The 19,666-nt window shown below is 44.3% G+C and overlaps 1 protein-coding gene across 1 annotated transcript; it reads right to left on the bottom strand.

The window, feature by feature from the left end:
- Positions 1 to 13,714: 13,714 nt before the first annotated feature.
- ankrd40 (ankyrin repeat domain 40) lies at positions 13,715 to 19,013 on the bottom strand. The gene is made up of 5 exons (XM_079521223.1): positions 18,391 to 19,013; positions 17,031 to 17,179; positions 16,025 to 16,687; positions 15,423 to 15,604; positions 13,715 to 15,138 (listed from the first exon to the last, which is right to left on the bottom strand). Exons 1-5 carry the CDS (start codon positions 18,522 to 18,524, stop codon positions 14,995 to 14,997), a joined length of 1,272 nt encoding a protein of 423 aa, XP_079377349.1. The 5' UTR covers positions 18,525 to 19,013; the 3' UTR covers positions 13,715 to 14,994.
- Between the last annotated feature and the right edge of the window lie 653 nt (positions 19,014 to 19,666).

Genomic DNA, 19,666 nt, shown 5'->3' with positions numbered 1-19,666 from the left:
TGTGGACTAGAGATGAAATACATGAGACATCAGTGTGTGGTGTGGACTAGAGGTGAAATACATGAGACATCAGTGTGTGGTGTGGACTAGAGGTGAAATACATGAGACATCAGTGTGTGGTGTGGACTAGAGGAAATACATGAGACATCAGTGTGGTGTGGACTAGAGGTGCAATACATGAGACATCAGTGTGTGGTGTGGACTAGAGGTGCAATACATGAGACATCAGTGTGTGGTGTGGACTAGAGGAAATACATGAGACATCAGTGTGTGGTGTGGACTAGAGGTGAAATACATGAGACATCAGTGTGTGGTGTGGACTAGAGGAAATACATGAGACATCAGTGTGTGGTGTGGACTAGAGGTGAAATACATGAGACATCAGTGTGTGGTGTGGACTAGAGGTGCAATACATGAGACATCAGTGTGTGGTGTGGACTAGAGGTGCAATACATGAGACATCAGTGTGTGGTGTGGACTAGAGGAAATACATGAGACATCAGTGTGTGGTGTGGACTAGAGGTGAAATACATGAGACATCAGTGTGTGGTGTGGACTAGAGGAAATACATGAGACATCAGTGTGTGGTGTGGACTAGAGGTGAAATACATGAGACATCAGTGTGTGGTGTGGACTAGAGGTGCAATACATGAGACATCAGTGTGTGGTGTGGACTAGAGGTGCAATACATGAGACATCAGTGTGTGGTGTGGACTAGAGGAAATACATGAGACATCAGTGTGTGGTGTGGACTAGAGGTGCAATACATGAGACATCAGTGTGTGGTGTGGACTAGAGGTGAAATACATGAGACATCAGTGTGTGGTGTGGACTAGAGGTGAAATACATGAGACATCAGTGTGTGGTGTGGACTAGAGGTGCACAAAAGTATTGATGGTTGATCATTTAATACAATAATCAATTAATAGGCCTAATCAATCCCTATATTCGGCATGTCATTTTCAAAAACACATTTTTATAGTAAAATAGCACTGTTGTGTGACAAAGTATGAAACAATGAATATATTTCATATAGCATAGAATATACATTTTATATATATTTAAAAATAACGCTTATCGCTAAGTGATCAATAGAATAGAAGAATACCTACACAAAAAACATCTATAGTTGCGGCCCTAGTGTGGACATTTTGAACGTTACTCAAAATATGTCCTGACAAAGTGTCAGGCTGTCCTAGCATTTTGTCTACTATAAGACAAAATGCTGTCACAACTCTCACATGCAAGAGGCCATGAGTGGTCCGAACAGCTTGATGTCTTGTTGTGAGAAGCTGCTCTAATTCCACAATAAGCCAATTCCAGGAAGTGTGGAAAGAAAGGACTCAAAACAAAATAAATGCCATGTGGTTCACTGACACTTTCAATAAAGCCAAAAGTCTTTGCAAAACAAAACACCAGTCAGCAGCACCAGTCTTGTAATGATACAATACACAATACATTACACAACCAATGAAACAATAATGTATAAGAACCTGCTGATTTAGTTTAGCGAACATGAAGTATAAGTATAAATTCCAAGTTGGGTTTTGGATTCTACCTTACAACTGTAAACAGCCAGGGTAAGGTCAAATACTTGAAATAAAATGACAGATAGACTATACAGTATGTATGTCAAAGAGAAGTCCTATGAAGGCCGAGCGATAGTAGTTGATTGATTGATTGAAAATTGTAGTAACAGTTTGTAGAATGGGTACATTTCAAAGATAGTACAGGTCAATACATATTCTGCTATGAGGATAAAACCAGAAAAAGCACTAAGATTTATTTACATCAGGGTCCCCTATTTTCAATTCATCAACACCCATAATCCATCATCATTCATCACATACCCATACATTTATGTAGTCACATAAACAATGAGAAACAAGTTCAACACTTTACGTTAACCTCTCAATCCAAAGGGAATTTCCTAGTGCTTTCCATGATTGCCAACATATCCGTTTTTCCAGTCTTAATGATTGTATATATCTACCACGCTGGCATTGGACCCGGCTGAGCCGCCTCCGTACTGGGGTTGGTCTCTTCAAATGGCCCATAAAGGAGTGGGGCCTGGCAGACAGCGCAGTATGGTTGGTCTCTTCAAAAGGCCCATAAAGGAGTGGGGCCTGGCAGACAGCGCAGTATGGGTGGTCGCTTCAAATGGCCCATAAAGGAGTGGGGCCTGGCAGACATAAAGGAGTGGGGCCTGGCAGACAGCGCAGTATGGTTGGTCTCTTCAAATGGCCCATAAAGGAGTGGGGCCTGGCAGACAGCGCAGTATGGTTGGTCTCTTCAAATGGCCCATAAAGGAGTGGGGCCTGGCAGACATAAAGGAGTGGGGCCTGGCAGACAGCGCAGTATGGGTGGTCGCTTCAAATGGCCCATAAAGGAGTGGGGCCTGGCAGACAGCGCAGTATGGGTGGTCGCTTCAAATGGCCCATAAAGGAGTGGGGCCTGGCAGACAGCGCAGTATGGTTGGTCTCTTCAAATGGCCCATAAAGGAGTGGGGCCTGGCAGACAGCGCAGTATGGTTGGTCTCTTCAAATGGCCCATAAAGGAGTGGGGCCTGGCAGACAGCGCAGTATGGTTGGTCTCTTCAAATGGCCCATAAAGGAGTGGGGCCTGGCAGACATAAAGGAGTGGGGCCTGGCAGACAGCGCAGTATGGGTGGTCGCTTCAAATGGCCCATAAAGGAGTGGGGCCTGGCAGACAGCGCAGTATGGGTGGTCGCTTCAAATGGCCCATAAAGGAGTGGGGCCTGGCAGACAGCGCAGTATGGTTGGTCTCTTCAAATGGCCCATAAAGGAGTGGGGCCTGGCAGACAGCGCAGTATGGTTGGTCTCTTCAAATGGCCCATAAAGGAGTGGGGCCTGGCAGACAGCGCAGTATGGTTGGTCTCTTCAAATGGCCCATAAAGGAGTGGGGCCTGGCAGACATAAAGGAGTGGGGCCTGGCAGACAGCGCAGTATGGGTGGTCGCTTCAAATGGCCCATAAAGGAGTGGGGCCTGGCAGACAGCGCAGTATGGGTGGTCGCTTCAAATGGCCCATAAAGGAGTGGGGCCTGGCAGACAGCGCAGTATGGTTGGTCTCTTCAAATGGCCCATAAAGGAGTGGGGCCTGGCAGACAGCGCAGTATGGTTGGTCTCTTCAAATGGCCCATAAAGGAGTGGGGCCTGGCAGACAGCGCAGTATGGTTGGTCTCTTCAAATGGCCCATAAAGGAGTGGGGCCTGGCAGACAGCGCAGTATGGCGAGCAGGAGCAGACTGCCGACCGCATAATCACCACCTCTTTCGTGTAACGTCAGAGGTCCAACTCTGTGTCGTGGAGCCACGCCCGCATCTCTGGTCCCAGGTCAAAGAGGCTGGCTTCCGAGGGTGGTCTGTATAAGGGGCAGGTGTATATGATATGGTCGGCGGTCTGCTCAGGGTCACCGCACTCGCATGCCGCACTGTCCGCCAATCCCCACTTCTGCATTGGTGCATTGAAGCGCCCAACCCCAGTTCTTAGGCGGTTTAGTGTGGTCCATTGCTGCCGAGGTAGGTCCTCTCCAGCTATGGCACCAGCTCCTGGTTCCCAGATGTACCGGTGCATGCGGGAGGGCCCGGCTGACTCCCACTCCTGCTTCCACGCTGCTGCAAGCCATGCATCTCTGGAGATGTCCTCAGGGATGGAGTTGAGCATCTCCTGTGCTGCCCTGTTGTAGGGGTGACGAGACCTGAGTCTGCTTGGAGGCGCTGGAGTTGTGGTGGTGCCATGCAGGATGTGCCAGTCCTGCTTTTGGGCTTTCCTGGCCAGGACGAGGGTGGCAGCCTCCCGTCGGAGGCCGGCCGGAGCTATTCCAGCAAGGACTGGCAAGTGAGACACAGGGGTGGGCTTCAGGCATCCCGTGATGATCCGGAGGGCGTTGTTGATTGCCACATCGATCTTTTTTGCATGGGGGCTTCTGCTCCAGACTGGGGCGCAGTATTCCGCTGCTGAGAAGACCAGGGCTTCACCACCTGTCCTCTCTGTACAGAGTCAGACCTGGCTGGCCTCTTCCAAGTGGGACCAGAGACAAGAGCGGGGCTTTGTGACACTTAGCTGTACATATGACGACGATACACGAAAGAAGAAGATGACTGAATGGATGCACACTTCTCAAAAACACCATGAAATTAATTCACCAATACAATAGCCAAAATATGTCCATAATATGTTGATGTGTTGGCGGCTATATGGAACACAGAAGTGACTCACCTTTGTTGATATGCAGCCATAAGGTTGCTCCTTTCCGCTCTGTGTTGATTCTCTCCTAAGCCTCACATTCTACCAAACCATCCGCAGCGACCGTGTTTGGTGGTGAGGTTTATGTCCATTTTTGCCGTATAACCCCTTAGGGAAGATATGGCTTTAGCTGGCATTGGTCAGAAGCTGTATTCTCCCATGGGTTATACAAACATTATCATTCCTCTGATCCTGGTCAAATAAATATGAATATGTGATAAAACATTGTATATGAGGGGTTATAGTCCAGGAGGCCATGTGGGTCATGAAGATATTGTAAGTGGGCCCCAAATAATTGGCAAAACACTAAGATTTTGATAATATAACATCCTACTATAAATGCACCACGTCTCAGTACGCGTGTATGTACGTACGTCTGTAATCCACGTAACTCGAGAACCGTTTGCCCCACCGACTTCAACTTCCACACCACCACAGGGAGTGCAGTGCCCGGCCTTGAGTCGGTCGGATACGCGGTTGTGCAGAACCACCAGAAAAGGCTCTGGTCAGGCTCTGCCAGTGGACCTAATGAGCCTAAGTCCCCTCACCTGTCCAATTTGCAGGCTTTGCCTGAGCCAATTGATTGCCATGGCAACCCCAGCCTTATTCCCCACACCTGCCATTTGATTACATAGTCAGTCCACTTTTCACACGTAGAGAGAGTGGTGTGTTGGGGTGTGGGAGAGGAAAGACAAGAGGAATATAACCATTCAAAATCATTGTGTGTGGCGTCATCAGTGCCCATACCCAAGGCGGGGTTGGCAAAAGGGCCTTTCTGTGTGGAGTTTGCATGTTCTCCCTGTGTCCCCTAGGATAGGTACCCTCACAAAAAACATGCAGTAATCCTGGTCTCTAAGGAGGTCTACGCCTGATGGAGGGGAAAGGAACTGGTCGGAATAACGTGTTCCTTCCACGCGCTACGTCCAGCCGGGGAAACTCTCCCCTGTCAGGTGAAAAGAAGCAGCGTGGACTACTCATGCATAGAAGGAAGAATGAGGTCAGTCTGCTGCCCCCCCAGGTTGGCAGAGGAAGTGTAGCGCCTAGGATTAAAAAAAAATCATTGTGTGTATCCCTGCACTGTTTACAACAAAAAATAGCTTACATAGAAATACGATATGAACAGAGCAACTATCTTTAATTACATTTGAATAAATTGCTGCTATTTGTCGCACATGTTTTATACCAAGTGAATGAAAAACATTGGAATACTCTTATACCAAGTTAACCTCCTACAGTATATGGATGGATGTAACTATTTCTGACAGAAAATGCACAATACTTTTTTTTTAATAGTTTAAGTTAGTCTTCCCTCAAAGTTGCTATGTAAATGTAAATGCTCTGTTTAAACTTGTATTTTATTCCCATTTATATCCAATATTTATTTGTACATACATTGTTGTTTTGATTATTTTGTTCCATGGCAATGTAAACGTATGTTTTTTCATGGCAACAAAGCCCCTGAATTGAAAATGTAATTGAGAGAGATTTTTAAATGTGTTCTTCCACAATCTGTGCTTCCCAAGCTGCTCCCCTGCTGTGCCCAAAGAGGCCCAATGCACTCCAGCCCTACCCCCTACCCCCTACCCCCTACCCCCAGCCCTACCCCCAGCCCTACCCCCTGCTGCTGCTGCTGTGATGCACGCACGCACGCACGCACACACGCACGCACGCACGCACGCACGCACCCACACACACACACACACACACACACACACACACACACACACACACACACACACACACACACACACACACACACACACACACACACACACACACACACCCCTACACTAGAGAAGTGTACATTTCATATAAGCACATGCACAGCACACATACTAACTTGACATTCAGTTTGTTTCCTATACAGTATCCTATACAGACTCGAACAGACAAACTTAGTGTACTACACATTAAAAATAGAAAAAAAAGAAGCGCTGCAGAGATTGACCCTGATGGATACCGGCTAGGTCGAAACCCGTTGGTCATATTTATTTTTGCCTATATATCATTGTCCTGCAATTCATGTCATTCATGTCGAATGTCATGTTTTTATGTTCTGTGTGGACCCCAGGAAGATTAGCTGCTGCTATGCACCAGCTAATGGGGATCCTAATAAAACTCTAAACTCTAAACTCTTGCCTTGCTGATGTCTGAGGTGGGTGGGTCTTTCACTACCTTCATGATGCTCAGTGACATCATAGAAGGTATACGTTTGTTTCCCTGCCCACATCCCTGTTTTCTACAGGCAGGTGTTCCAATGAATTTCACCCGTGTTTAGTGATAGTGATAGAGACAAATCCAAGGGGCCAGTGAGGCACTCCAACGTTGAAGCACTGGGCCCTAGTGGTAAGAGGAGGGACTACAGGCGGACCCGTGGATTCATGACCGGGAAGCCCCGTGCAGCTGGGCTTTAACATTGAGCGCTCGGTTGCACTTCCGCATTGGACCACCAAAATTTGGTGGTCCAATGCGGAAGTAGACGTTTTTAGACGGTCCTTCCGGGTGCTTCAAAACGGCACTGAGCAACTTCCACTGACATGAATAGCGGAGGGGGCGGAGCTTCGCGCCAGATCAGTCTCTATCCTTCTTTATACTCTATGGAAAAATCCCATGCAACCACAATGACTTTTATTTAATTTTTTCTTCACTGGACCATTCTCACATGTCCCAGGAATGGGTGGACCAAGCTAAGTTCCAAGCTCCATTATTGTAATTCTTTTAGATTATTTTTTAATGATATGCAAGTTTTTCACCGATTTTATTTTCACCCCCAGGCCCATGATATATATATTTTTTTGTCATAATGCAATATTAAAGAAGAGTACCTCAAGTTGCCATGTATTGCTGTACTTCAATATATTTTGATGAGAAATGTTTGTTTACATTGGGTAAAATATACCCGTGTTTTTGTGATGGTGTGACAAAATATATGTTTAGTGTTCTAGGGTTAAGCAGTAGTACAGTAAACATTAATACACGTTTGATCCATGGGCACATTAGCCCGATATATACGGCGGCGGTGTCCAAGCGCCAAACATATCTGATCTACAAGCTCACAGTAAGCTAGTAGATGGGCACAGGACACCATCATACGAAGGAATATTATTTGGGCAATAGGCGGCCATCCTTCCTTCCGTGCAGACACTGACGCCCGCCAGTGCATGTGAGCTCATTAATGCACGCAAATCAACAAGCGCACTCGTGCTGCAATCTCGACAGTGAGAAGACATTATCTTTTCTTTTTTACTTAAGTTAAATTACCAATACCACAGTGTATAAATACATACTCTACACTACAATGTACTGTAGGTACTGTATTCAAAATGTCTGTTTTGTATTAAGAATCGGTATCCAGGAAGTAAGTTGCAACTAAGGTTTTTCAAATAATATGGTACAAAGTAATATTTAAGCACCTCTTTATGGTATTGAAAAATGGATGTACTCAAGTAAAGTAAAAGCACCTCGACAGTACTTGAGTAAATGTACTTTGTTACTTTCCACCAGTGAATCTGGATGTGTCCTGGCCCGCTGCCTCCCTGAAGCCCCTCCACCCCCTAACCTTAAAGACCTTGCATTCCCAGCATAGCCGACAGACACTAGAGGGGCTGCAGGGCATGCCACATATTGAATAAAGCCACAAGGACGACCCCCTGCGGTGCCCTTGCATGGCCTATCTGCCTTTAACACATGTATTGTGTCTGCAGACCGACCTTGACTTTGACCTTGCATGGTGCACCCCTTGGCATCTTTCGGAGTCTGGTCTCAAAACAAGCATGATGTCTCACATATTGTTGTTTGGTTTCCCTTGCGGCGCAGTGTGGTGGTATGCTGCAAAAAAAATTCAATAACAAAGTTCAATGTCTCCCAGTATTATTTATTTTGGACAGGACCGGGCATTCTTACTGTCTACAGTTTGGATCATGAGAAGCACAATAAACAGTTGATTAACAAGTGCAGAACTCTGTCCTATCTTAGACCTCTGTGTCAATTCCAAATGGTTGAAGATGGATGGATGGATGCATGGAGTCTATGATAAATTCCCAAATCAGTGGATATAGGGGACAGGCCATCTAGATCAGAGGTTCCCAACCACCAGTGGTGGTACTTGAGCCCCCCTCTGGTGGTACACAGCGCCCAAAAGAGAAAAAAGACAAAAGTGGAATGAAATATTTATATTACTACAGGTAGTTCTTCTGACCAAGCAATTGGTTGAAATTGGCTATCCATCCGTGCTGAAATGAGCATGACAGCACTCCTAGCCGTTAATAGGAAGATTTGAGAACGGATTAATCACATTAGAAATGTCATCAGTTGTGCTGATTAGTGATTAGACAGAGTTTTGTCAGAGCAGCAGCATTATTGGTTTAGGAATGGAACAAAAAGGGCAGGTATACGCTCCTGTATTTTAACATCAGTTATTATGGTGGTACTTGGAAAGCCAAATATTTTCGGAGGTGGTACTTCAGTATAAAAAGATTGGGAACCAATTATCTAGATTCTAGAATAGTCTGTCTGTCCTTCTGTTTGTCCATGAGTCTATGCTGTCCACAGCTAATCTCAGAAACCACAGGAAATCCCAAAATGTCATCTTGACATTGACAGCCACATCGACCATGATTTGGTACCACCCAAATTTAGAACAATATAAGACAATACATAAGGAATATAATTAATATAATTGAAGGAACTCTTTGGATAAAGATGAAAAATTGATAGACCTGTCCAAGGGTAGTAGGTTTATTTGGCTTAGATTTCTTGGGCCTTCCTCTGGCTGGCGACCCCAGAAGAAATGCTTCATGGGCTTAGAGAGAGGGCTGGATGGCGCTGACACGAAGGGGCCACAACCTAATCTGTCTCACTGGTCCTAATCAATGTCACAAGGTTTATTTAATGTGCTACACCCAAAACGAACCGTGTTACTTTGCTCATGAACCTAACACCTCCAGAAACTGCCGAGGTGAGCATAGCTCTGCTGCATGGTCATCTCATTCTGTAAGTGGGGTGTAACTTCCTACTGTAGCTATCAGAAACAGGCATCACTGATGTTCTCTGGTGATGACTGGGGGATAGCCCCATGCAAGGACTTGATGAGACGGTGTTAACGTGCTTCAATTGTGAGAAACAACCATTTATGTGAAGGTAAAAATAGGACTGCTATGTAGGACTAAGTGTTTCCACCATTCCATCATTTCACAAAGCCAGAGAATCTTGGAATGACATCTTCTCTGACGTCCCTAAAGCTGCCGGTCGATTTAGCAAACGCACACGCTGGCTACACCGTAGTCCTGTAGGCAGCTTTTAAAAGAAAACACTCCCCAAAGGAGACTTGGATAATTAATGACTTGACCTAGTGGCTTAAGCTTTATATTATATGTGGTCAAAACTAACTCAGTCCAAGTACCCCGCAAAAAGATCATCTTCACATGGGCATATCAACAGCAGGGTTTACAGTGACGTACAGTGAGCTCTGTTATAATGGCTTTGTGCGTGATCCCTCAGAGACGTGCACGAATCGTACCGAAGGCCACGGTCTAAGCACATTTGACAGCAGTGCGTAGCCGTGAGTAATGTCGCCCTGTGCCTCCATTTCTAAAATGCTCTTAGGCGTCCTTCACCGTGCAGGTTCCGCGGTCTCGCTCACCTCATGTTCCGAGGCTCGCGGGAGCCGGTGCGGCTGGTTCACACAACAATGAAGGTGTTATGACTGTTCATACTAAGCTTATTATGGGCGTCTGACACCATAACAAAGGGGAGAGACGCGTCCAGCCACAGTAGGGCACTAAGCTGATTCCTAGACCCTGGCCAGAAAGAGAGAGGGGCTAGACACATGGCGAGACATGCACCTTCGCATGCACGCACGCACGCGCACACACGCACACGTAATACTATACCTGTGAGGACATTAACATTTTAGGATGATCATTTAAGAAATTACTTATTTTTGTTGCCATTTTCAACCCTACCCCTAATGCTTGAGTTAAATTGTGTCGCGACTCGCAATGCAACGCACTGTGAGCTTGTAGATCGATGTTTTGGTTGTGTGAAAGTGGCATACAAGTAAGTATAAATGAACTCGATACAAGTCAATTGTTTTAAAGGAGAAAAATAAAAGAAAATACATTCTGGCCAGTGGCCCCCATAATGTCTACTCTATTTCTCAAATGATTACTTACCTCTTGTGACGTAGCACAGCTCTTTCAGAACATCTGCTCACCACACGCACACTATTGTCTTCACATCACAGAAGAGGCAAAGTGTCGCACACATATGCGTGTCACCACAACTTAACCCTTTGTTTATGTTCTTTAGATCGGAAAGGGAACAAAACTCCTTGTGCGCTCTTGACTTACACATGCCTCAGTGATACATTTCAAAACAGTGCGTACGGGAAACTCTGGCGTACATGCTGCGCAGATACAGGTCAATGAACGACTGAATGGATGGGGCTGGAGTCACAACAAGCACAGCTGGACGGATCGCTAGTATAAAGCAGTGTTTCTCAACCTTTGGGCCAGAGCCCTCTATCCAACATCCAGGTTCCTTACCGCCCCCACACGCAATTAAAATAAGTAAGCTTTATTTTGATTGTGTATTGCAGGGATGTCAAACTCAAATACACAGTGGGCCAAAATAAAGAAATCGGTCGAGGTCGAGGGCCGGACTGTGTTTCAACACACGGGCACCGCGGGCATGAGGACGTCCCAGGCAAACAGCAAAAAAGTAAATGCATTTCAAACTGAAAATGTATTATTATTAAGCTCAGTTTCCTGTTCTATGATCCTCACCAAGCACTGATTTCATAGTATGTGATATGTGCCAATGCACTCGCAGTGCATTGTGGGACTTGTAGTATTATGGTGGTCCTTGCAATATACCAGAGGGCCAGTTCTAATACTAATTAAATATCATCCCGCGGGCCAAAGATAATTCACTCACGGGCCTGATTTGGCCCCCGGGCCTTGAGTTTGACATATATGGTGTATTGCATTGCTTTACATACAGATTTTTCATTAAACTGGACAGGACTGTATACTGGACAGTATGGGATTATTGTCATTAGCCTACTTCCCAGTCATTTGTTTGTATCAAAGATACTTTGGTTATGGTATACAATAGTAATAAGCATCATTGGGTGCCCCAGCAAAGCGGGGGCCATGGGGCTGTGAACAAGCAAGCATGGTGCTCATGTCCTATCTATATTCATTCATATTTATACACATATAGACCATATGATTATCAGCTAATTCAGTTTAAAAACATTACTCAATGCAGTATTTTATTATTGTTTTAACATTTAACTTACAGTAGCCTACTTTTCATTATTTGGTGCATGCAATTTGCATTTCCATTCTAATGTTGCTGTAGTGGATAAGATTCCACAACCCTCTGGGACCAGAGTTTGGATCCCGCCCCGCAGTCATAAAATGAGGATATTACAACCCAACTAATTGGGAACACACTAGTTTAATGTTAATATAACATCAATATAAAAAAAATATATGTCAATGAGATTTAATACTCAACATTCCAATTTGGATAGGTTTTAAAATTCATATCCGGCTACTCTTTTCACATCATACACTTTGTTCTCCAGAATGAGTTCTGACACCCAACTGTTCTTGGCAGTCCGTCATGTTTGTCTGTACTATCACGGGCCTTATATGAACTAGACTAAATCGACATGAAAACAGACATTCCTGACTTTGATATAAATTGTATACTGTCAATGGGTGTTAGTAGACTTCCCCCTTGTATCAAGTGAACTAATCCAGTAGTTCTAAACTGTGTTCATTTCCCATACTGTTAAACATGTAAGGGTCCATTTGGAACTCCCTCAAAGAACCTCGAGGGTCCCTGGACCCTGATTTGAGAACCACTGAACCTCATCTCTGGCTCAATCTGTCAACATTTGCTTTTCTACTCCCTCTAGTGGCCAGTCTGGCCACAGCTGAATTCCTCATGTGGTTCAGATGGGTTACACCTACAGTATATACCAGTTCCTGCAACTCCACTGCTGTATGACCCTTCATAAGACACAAGGCTAATGTCAGGAAGAAACAGGGGATTGATCAAGTTATTCACCATGCTTTATCAAAGAGCAAATACAGGTGTGCAGAACCAAAACCACAGGTTTAACAGTGCCTAAGGCACACAGGACATATAAAAATATCAGACTCTGAATGCATAGGTTAAGTCAAACTGTATTCTTCTCCTGCTAAAACAATTAAACAACCCAACAAATGCAGTTAGTCATCTCCTTTCCACACATTCTATAAAACCCCAAATCAAACCGTGGCGTTTCCCAGTTGGCAAGGGCACACAATGACCAGATGCAACATTGTTATTCGTCATCCATGCGTCTCTTCCACCTGTGGCAGCCCTTCACGCGATAAAGCATTGAATATGTTTGTGAACAGTGAACATAAACATTCTTGATCGTTCCACTCAGACATGTTTCAGTTGCTCTCATCACAGCACACTTTCCGTTGACACGTTATTTTTCCCCACTAATATTCACAAGCGTCCTTTAACCCTCAAGCCGGATTTATACTTAGTTGACCGCTGGTGTTGCCCACCGAAAATAGCTGCGCTCCCAAGCATTGTGAGCTTGTAGATCTGCCATTTTCTGTGTGCCCACATTACGCATACAACAAAGTATACTCAAGCCATTCACTGGTATGGTAGGGTTTTTTGTTTTGACACAAACTCAACAGGCCTAGCTTGTTAAAAAAATACAAATTAATAAAAAATATATCAGAAAACATACGAATACAGTAATAGCTTAAGGTATACATCTGAATAGTAAACAATTACCCCTTGGTTAGTAACTATTGATTGTAAGACGTGTAGTGGACACTTACAGCTCAACCCAAACGAGGCAGCGCTGCGAATTAAAAGAACATAATTAAAAAGGTCCTCCTCGTCGGTCAACCGCGTTGACACTTAAGCAGCATAAAAAGCTCTCCGTTCCTAAACACCAGGTACAGTTGTAGGTGTGAATCCTTAAGGTTTCGTCTGTGCATTCTCCGTTCCCAACGTCTGTCACTATTAATGATTCCAGTAAAGCTCCTTCCCCAATTAGCGAATAGAATAAACAGTGAATAAACACTAAGCAAATTAACAAATTACAAGTTGTCCTCAAATAACCATCATTACTAGATTAGAGTTCACAACCAAAATTAAGGATTATATAATATATTAACATTTTCTGTTGCTTTGAAGGGAAAATAAAATCTATATAAAGTATTCTTGTCACAATGTAGACTAAATTTAGACAGACATGACATACACCACAGAGCCAACATTTCAGGAACATCCCAAACATGTAGTTTAGTCCTTTATCCTTTGCTACAGGTTTCAATTCAGATGAAAACAAAGTCTATAACTTCAGAACAAAGTGTAGGCAGCCCCTGGCAGACCCCCCCCCCCCCCCCCCCCACCCCCTCTCGAAACCACTGATAGTCTATTCTGAACAATCTATTCTTTGATGACTAGATTAGTATTTGGTTTGAATTCTAATCACAGTTAAATGATAGTAACAGACAATTTTCACATGGAAGGCTAAACTTAAAAACGCCGGCTTTGTGTGCCATAATGTGCTGAGAATCGAGCCTAGTCACCCCCCAAAGTGCACTGAAGGGTCTTACTGTTAATTAGCACTAAATGTGTAACATTTTCACAAAAAAACTATATTCACAGTTGAGAGTCATATCATTAATGTTACGCAGAAAGATCGCTTGTGCGTGCGGGCTAAGCAGGAACAGTGACACGCTGTAAAAATGTGAGGATTGATCATTGCACATTTTATCTGCACTAGAAAAGGAAATTCTCTTCCACTTTGCCAATTAAACCTTGGCCAAAAAGCAAAGAACTATGCCCACAGAGCCATCTTAAATATTACTCTTCTTGAATCAATTGTATCAGTAGACACCAAAATATCTATATGAAGTTGTCCATCTTAACGTGGATATGTATATATACGTATATATATATAGAAGCGTAAATGTGTTCTCTAGACAGGACAAACATCGGTCCCCAGAGTCTTCTTCCTAAACCCCTTTTGTCCTATTGGTTATAATGGACGGATAATGAAGAACCTTTGCAGGAAAGACTTATGCTTATGCCTACAGCATGTATGCGTATGGGAGACAAAACACCTGATAACGTCCTCAGTCCAAGTCCACTGTGCTGCAACGTACAGTAGTACTATTGCTCCGGACTCATAATAATGATCTTATCAGGCAGCAGGATAATGCAAAGTCCTCCTGTCGTCCACTTATCTATCATCGCTGTCCATGACCATAGTCCATGGCTAGCATAGGGGCGAGTCCACACAGGGCTACTGCCGAGGCCCATTCAGGTCCACAACTCAAGGAAGACAAGCATCTGATGTTCCGCTGCAGCCTCGGCACAAAGTGCATCGATAGGAGAGAAAGAGCGCATGGAGGGAGTGAGAGAGACAGGCCCAAATATGTCCGCACCTAACTGAGGTCACCATGCATGAGTAAGCACTTAGCGCTGGCTGGGTACACAGGAGCAGCGTGAAAGACAATAGCTACACAACCTGGAAAAGCAAGTTCAGATGAACAAATTAACCAAATGAACATGAACCAAAACAGAACGCAAAGTGAATTGTTATAACGTTTGACGACAAAGGGGAAGCACCGGTAATGGTGCGAGCTAAGGACTCTGTTTTCATGAGGGAAACTGGGGCGCCATGGCGGCCCTACTAGTAGGTGAGGCGGGAGGCCTTCATGTTGAAGCATGGTCTGTCGGTGAGGCTGCCACTAGCAGAGAAGAGGGACAGGCCTTCGGCCTTCTCCAGCACCACCTCCAGCTCCTGGAAGTCTTGCAGTCGTGCCACGTCCTTGTCCTAGCAAAGAAGGACAAATTCAAATCAACAATGCTCGTATATGCTTCGACATAAAAATGGCATAGGGCAATATTAAAGCTGCAAGCCATCATTTCTGCAGGTTCTAATTACAGGAAAGATGGCGGAGCATCTAGTGTTACTCTGTAGCTGGCATCCAGTTATCCAGCACGGTGAAAAGGGTCAAAACAAACCAAGTAACATTAACTCAGACACAGATAATGGATTTAGATTTGTGCTTGAGCTGCACCTATACTGTATGGATATACCACAATTTGCCTATTTACCTTTCTTAGCATGGTATTGGGCAACTTGCGGATCTTTTCCACATGCTCAGCACTAATGTCCAACTCGCGGCAGCAGACCCTGAGCAGGGAGCGGTAGGTCATCTCCTGGCGGTCCAGTTCGACCTCGATGAAGTCATTCTCCCGCCCATGGGGATTCTGGATGCGCACCTTCAGTACCAGCTCTGGAACAAGGAGAGAGAGAGAGAGAGCGTGCGTGCTTTTAATGGTGGCATGAAGGAAATAGACAACAGTGAACAGTCACATATCTACATTACTCTATCAGTGAACCTCAGGCATTATCATCTTGTTTCTAAGTAGTAGTTAGTACTGTATGTGCTCTCTAGAGAACAGGGTTATTATAATACCGTTGCATGTGAGGTTAAATTAAAGGTCAACAGATTCTGATTAAAAGTTGTCTTTTCCTGTTCATAAAGTCTGCATTACAGTAACGTGATTATAATAAATGTTCTTAAGTTATTAGACTGTTCTAGCCGAGTGAAATAAACAATTATCACATCGTCACATTTATCGATATTGAAATATTAGGTACAACATACAGTGATATGTGATTTCGCTCGCCCAGTACTAGCTTGAACCCTTACCTTGCACGTTGACAGGGAAAGTGCTGGTGGTAAAGAAGAAAGGCTGGAAAGCTGGCATGGGACCTCCGGCCTGACAGCTCAGTGGCTGAGGGATAGACTGCTGTCTGCTCATAGCAGCATTAGCACTGGCCACCGGGGCTTGGGCCTGGCTCCCAGTGCTGCTAGCTGTGCTGGGGCTGGGGGAGGCCAGTGGAGGAGAGCACACGGCTCCGTTGTGGGCCACGGTATGAGGGTAGTCGACATGGTTCACCAGATGGGGCTCTACGGACAGGTCCATGGGAAGGGTGCCGTTGAGGGCAGTGTGGTGGAGGTTGGAGGCCGGACTGGGTGCTACACCATTCTGCTCAGCCACGGGGATGAAAGTGCCCGCCTGGGTGACAAGGCTGGCGTTAGTGTTAGTGCCTGGGAATGGGATGGGGTTGTCGGGGACCAGACTCTGTAGTAGCTGGGGCTCGTGAGTCGGGGAGAGGGACGCTGGGTCGCTGTGCTGGTCGTCGGTGTGATCCCCAGAGGAGCCGTTCTGGATGAGGTGTTGATGTTGGGCCAAGAGGATATCTACCTTGTTCTTGTCTATCTTGCTGTACAGGAAGGGTGGGTTGGACAGGTAGTTGGGGATGATTGGCAACTCGGGCTCCTTGACCTCAGGCGTGTCTTCCACCTCAACTGTGACAAATACATAACATAATACGTACATAAAATACATAATACATAATATAAAATGCAGTATTTATTTGTAGGGGATTGTTTACCACAAAAAACTGTTTAGTTCTCTTTCCCAGTCAAAATAACATTTCATTAGAAATAAGTTAATTATAGAAATAACTATGCCTACGCTAGAATTTCTATTTTACAGAGAATTATTATATTATTATTCATCACACTTAACAGTACATGCATCCAATGTGCCATGAATATATATTAGGCCTACATCAACAAGGCATGTACACTGAAGTCTTAATAAAAAAAATATCCATATATAATATAAATATAGAAATATTCAGTGTACCTCCTAACAGTCGCTTGATCTCTGGTTTAGAGGTGAGCTGTGCAGCCAGCTCATCTTTAGCTGTGAGGATCTCTTTGTCAGCTCCAGAGTTGAGCAGGTACGACACTATGTGCTTATGGTTCCTCTTGCATGCCCAGTGCAAGCATGTCCTACAGTGGTGGGGTTTAGAACAACGAGAAGATTTCAATACATGTACTTGTAGTGAATGTTATGTAACGACTAACTTTGGAGAAAATGCAGATTGACTACGATAGGTTGTCACTTTGCTGCATGTCCATGTCACGCACCAAAACTAGCAAAACAAGCTCACAACATGTCATCCGTGACACCCACACACAACTAAATATATCTCAGGCTTCTCAGACTGATACGACCAAGTTACTGTGTGTAATTTACCGGCCATTTCATAACCACGCTCACTAGAGCCAGTCCACTTTGCTGGGGTATCAGCACTGTTGTATTCAGTTAAATTCAAATCTAAGTTGTGTCTCCAGTCTCCATGTCCAAATCACCTTACTACCTCAAGTCAAACTTGAGTAGCAAGTGTCCACTTAAGTCTGAGTGAAAATAACCAGTCATCCAATCACCAGTCCAGAGTTCATCGTTGGGACGTCACATACCCAATAAATTGTGGGCCATTCCAAACTCCAAATAAATTCAAATAGCAGTGTAAATCGTAATTGTACTATATAAATAATATACATGTTTGTTTGATTGATTGATTACTGTATTACCAGTTTGTAGAATAAGAACAGGAAAGCACAGTTCAATACAAGGTCTGCTAAAAGGATTGAAAGACTCAAAAAGCACTATGGCTTGTTTACATTGGTGTCCTCAATTTCTCTCTGATTATGTACTTTTATCATTTTATTAAAAAGAGCTTTGGCTGTTAGAATATCCAAGTTGAAAACAAAGTAGGACAAACAAACAAACTCAGTCAAGTCTAAAGTCATAGACTCATGTGTCCAGTGTCCCTGGACAGTGTCCTGTGTTCAGTTCAGTCAACGGTCCCAAAATCCTCCATAATGAAGGGATGTATGCATTTCTTACACAAGACAGTGAAGACACAAAAGTGTCTTGTTGTGGCACAGAGCAGACACAAAAGTGGCCGGGTCAAGCTGCTAAACACGTTTGTTGTCGAGTAAAGGGATAAAATAACTGCTTTAAATCCCTGCAGAAACAGAGTTTGACACGCACATCAAGGACACTTAGCACAGTGACTTCTAGCCCTGGTCTCGCTGGACCAGCGCTAAGTGACTTCAAATATCAGTAAACGTCACTGGAAAGCTGCAGATCAATCACTCGGTTCAGCCATGTGTAATGAATAAAATGGTATTTAACGTCAGACTGTAGTACTTACCACCCATTGATTTCGTTCTGTGAATTGAGATTTACTCCACTCTCCACCAATGTCCGAACTTCATCGATATCCCCGATGGCAGATGCTTCTCTCAGCCGCTCCTGCAGCTCCTTGTCCAACGAAGTGGTTGACATTTTAAGTGCAGATAGTTAATTTACACAGAGCATAGGAAATGCCAACGTGTTTCACCTTCAGTGGTTAATCCTAGCTATAGTTCACTCGCGTTCTGTGCCCTGGCACTATATTGCAGTATACAAAAAACTAAAACTACTGTTAGCAAGCTGGCTAGTACTGATGCTGTTGACGTGTTGGGTTCGGTTGTTAGCTTGTGTAAGCTAATAAGACGCTTCTTCTTCGGCCAGTGCAACTTGTGGATGGTCGGAGGCTTCGGCGTAATGTTGGGAGCCAGTTATTTATTTCTCCCTGGCAGTTCCAACATATTGTTAAGTATAACGTCATGAAATAATCACAACGACAATCATCCACCTACGCAAAGTGGATTAAAACGGAATCAATCGATGGTGTCAGAGTCAGTGCCCTGTCGGTAGACGACCTAAAACACCAGCACCACACATCGGGGGACATCTTTGTATGTAACACAACGTGGGTCACTGCTGGTTGGTTCCCGGTTGGTTCCCGTCTGAGGTCTGAAAGAATAGAATAACCGATTCTATTCTATGCTAATTATTACTCATTGACCAAGTAACTGTAATTCAAATTCATAACACTTAGTTATCTGTCGCTCGCCATTCACCGCAGAGGTTTGGCAATTTCATATATTATGTAGGCTATCTGTTCAAAGTAAAACACAAGGAATCACACCACTCTTGCAATGTCTCTCTGTTGTTTAAAATAAATCACACCCGTGTGAAGTGAGGGCGCTATTATCATCATAAGAATGAATTTAATCCCTTGTTTGAGCTGAATCTGGGTTGCACGTGGTTTGTTGAACTCCCTCTGGTGTTGTGATAGATAGATAAGTAATAGAGATAGATAGATAGATAGATAGATAGATAGATAGATAGATAGATAGATAGATAGATAGAATGTTATTGATGTATAACATTCGACGAATTAGACCCTTCCTCACCCAGGAGTCAGCCCAATAGTCAAATTTTGAAATGATATTCAAGTCATATCAAAACTTGACTATTGTAACTCCCTCCTTACTGGACTACCGGCATGCGCACTTAAGCCTTATTTAGACTCCAAATGATCCAAAATGCCGCAGCTCGCTTGGTCTTCAACCAGCCAAAATTCTCACGTCTGTGGAATG

The sequence above is a fragment of the Electrona antarctica genome (assembly GCF_951216825.1).
Source record: "Electrona antarctica genome assembly, chromosome: 14".
NCBI lineage: Eukaryota > Metazoa > Chordata > Actinopteri > Myctophiformes > Myctophidae > Electrona > Electrona antarctica.
The sequence above is the reverse complement of the archived record's forward strand: the minus strand, read 5'-3'. Positions and strand labels throughout refer to the sequence as shown.

Coding starts and splice junctions, on each gene's coding strand:
- ankrd40 (XM_079521223.1), bottom strand. CDS start 18,524: ATGTCAACCACTTCGTTGGACAAGGAGCTGCAGGAGCGGCTGAGAGAA. Junction 17,180..18,390: donor CAGAACGAAATCAATGGGTG/GTAAGTACTACA, acceptor CCACCACTGTAG/GACATGCTTGCACTGGGCAT. Junction 15,139..15,422: donor CCAATACCATGCTAAGAAAG/GTAAATAGGCAA, acceptor CTTCTTTGCTAG/GACAAGGACGTGGCACGACT.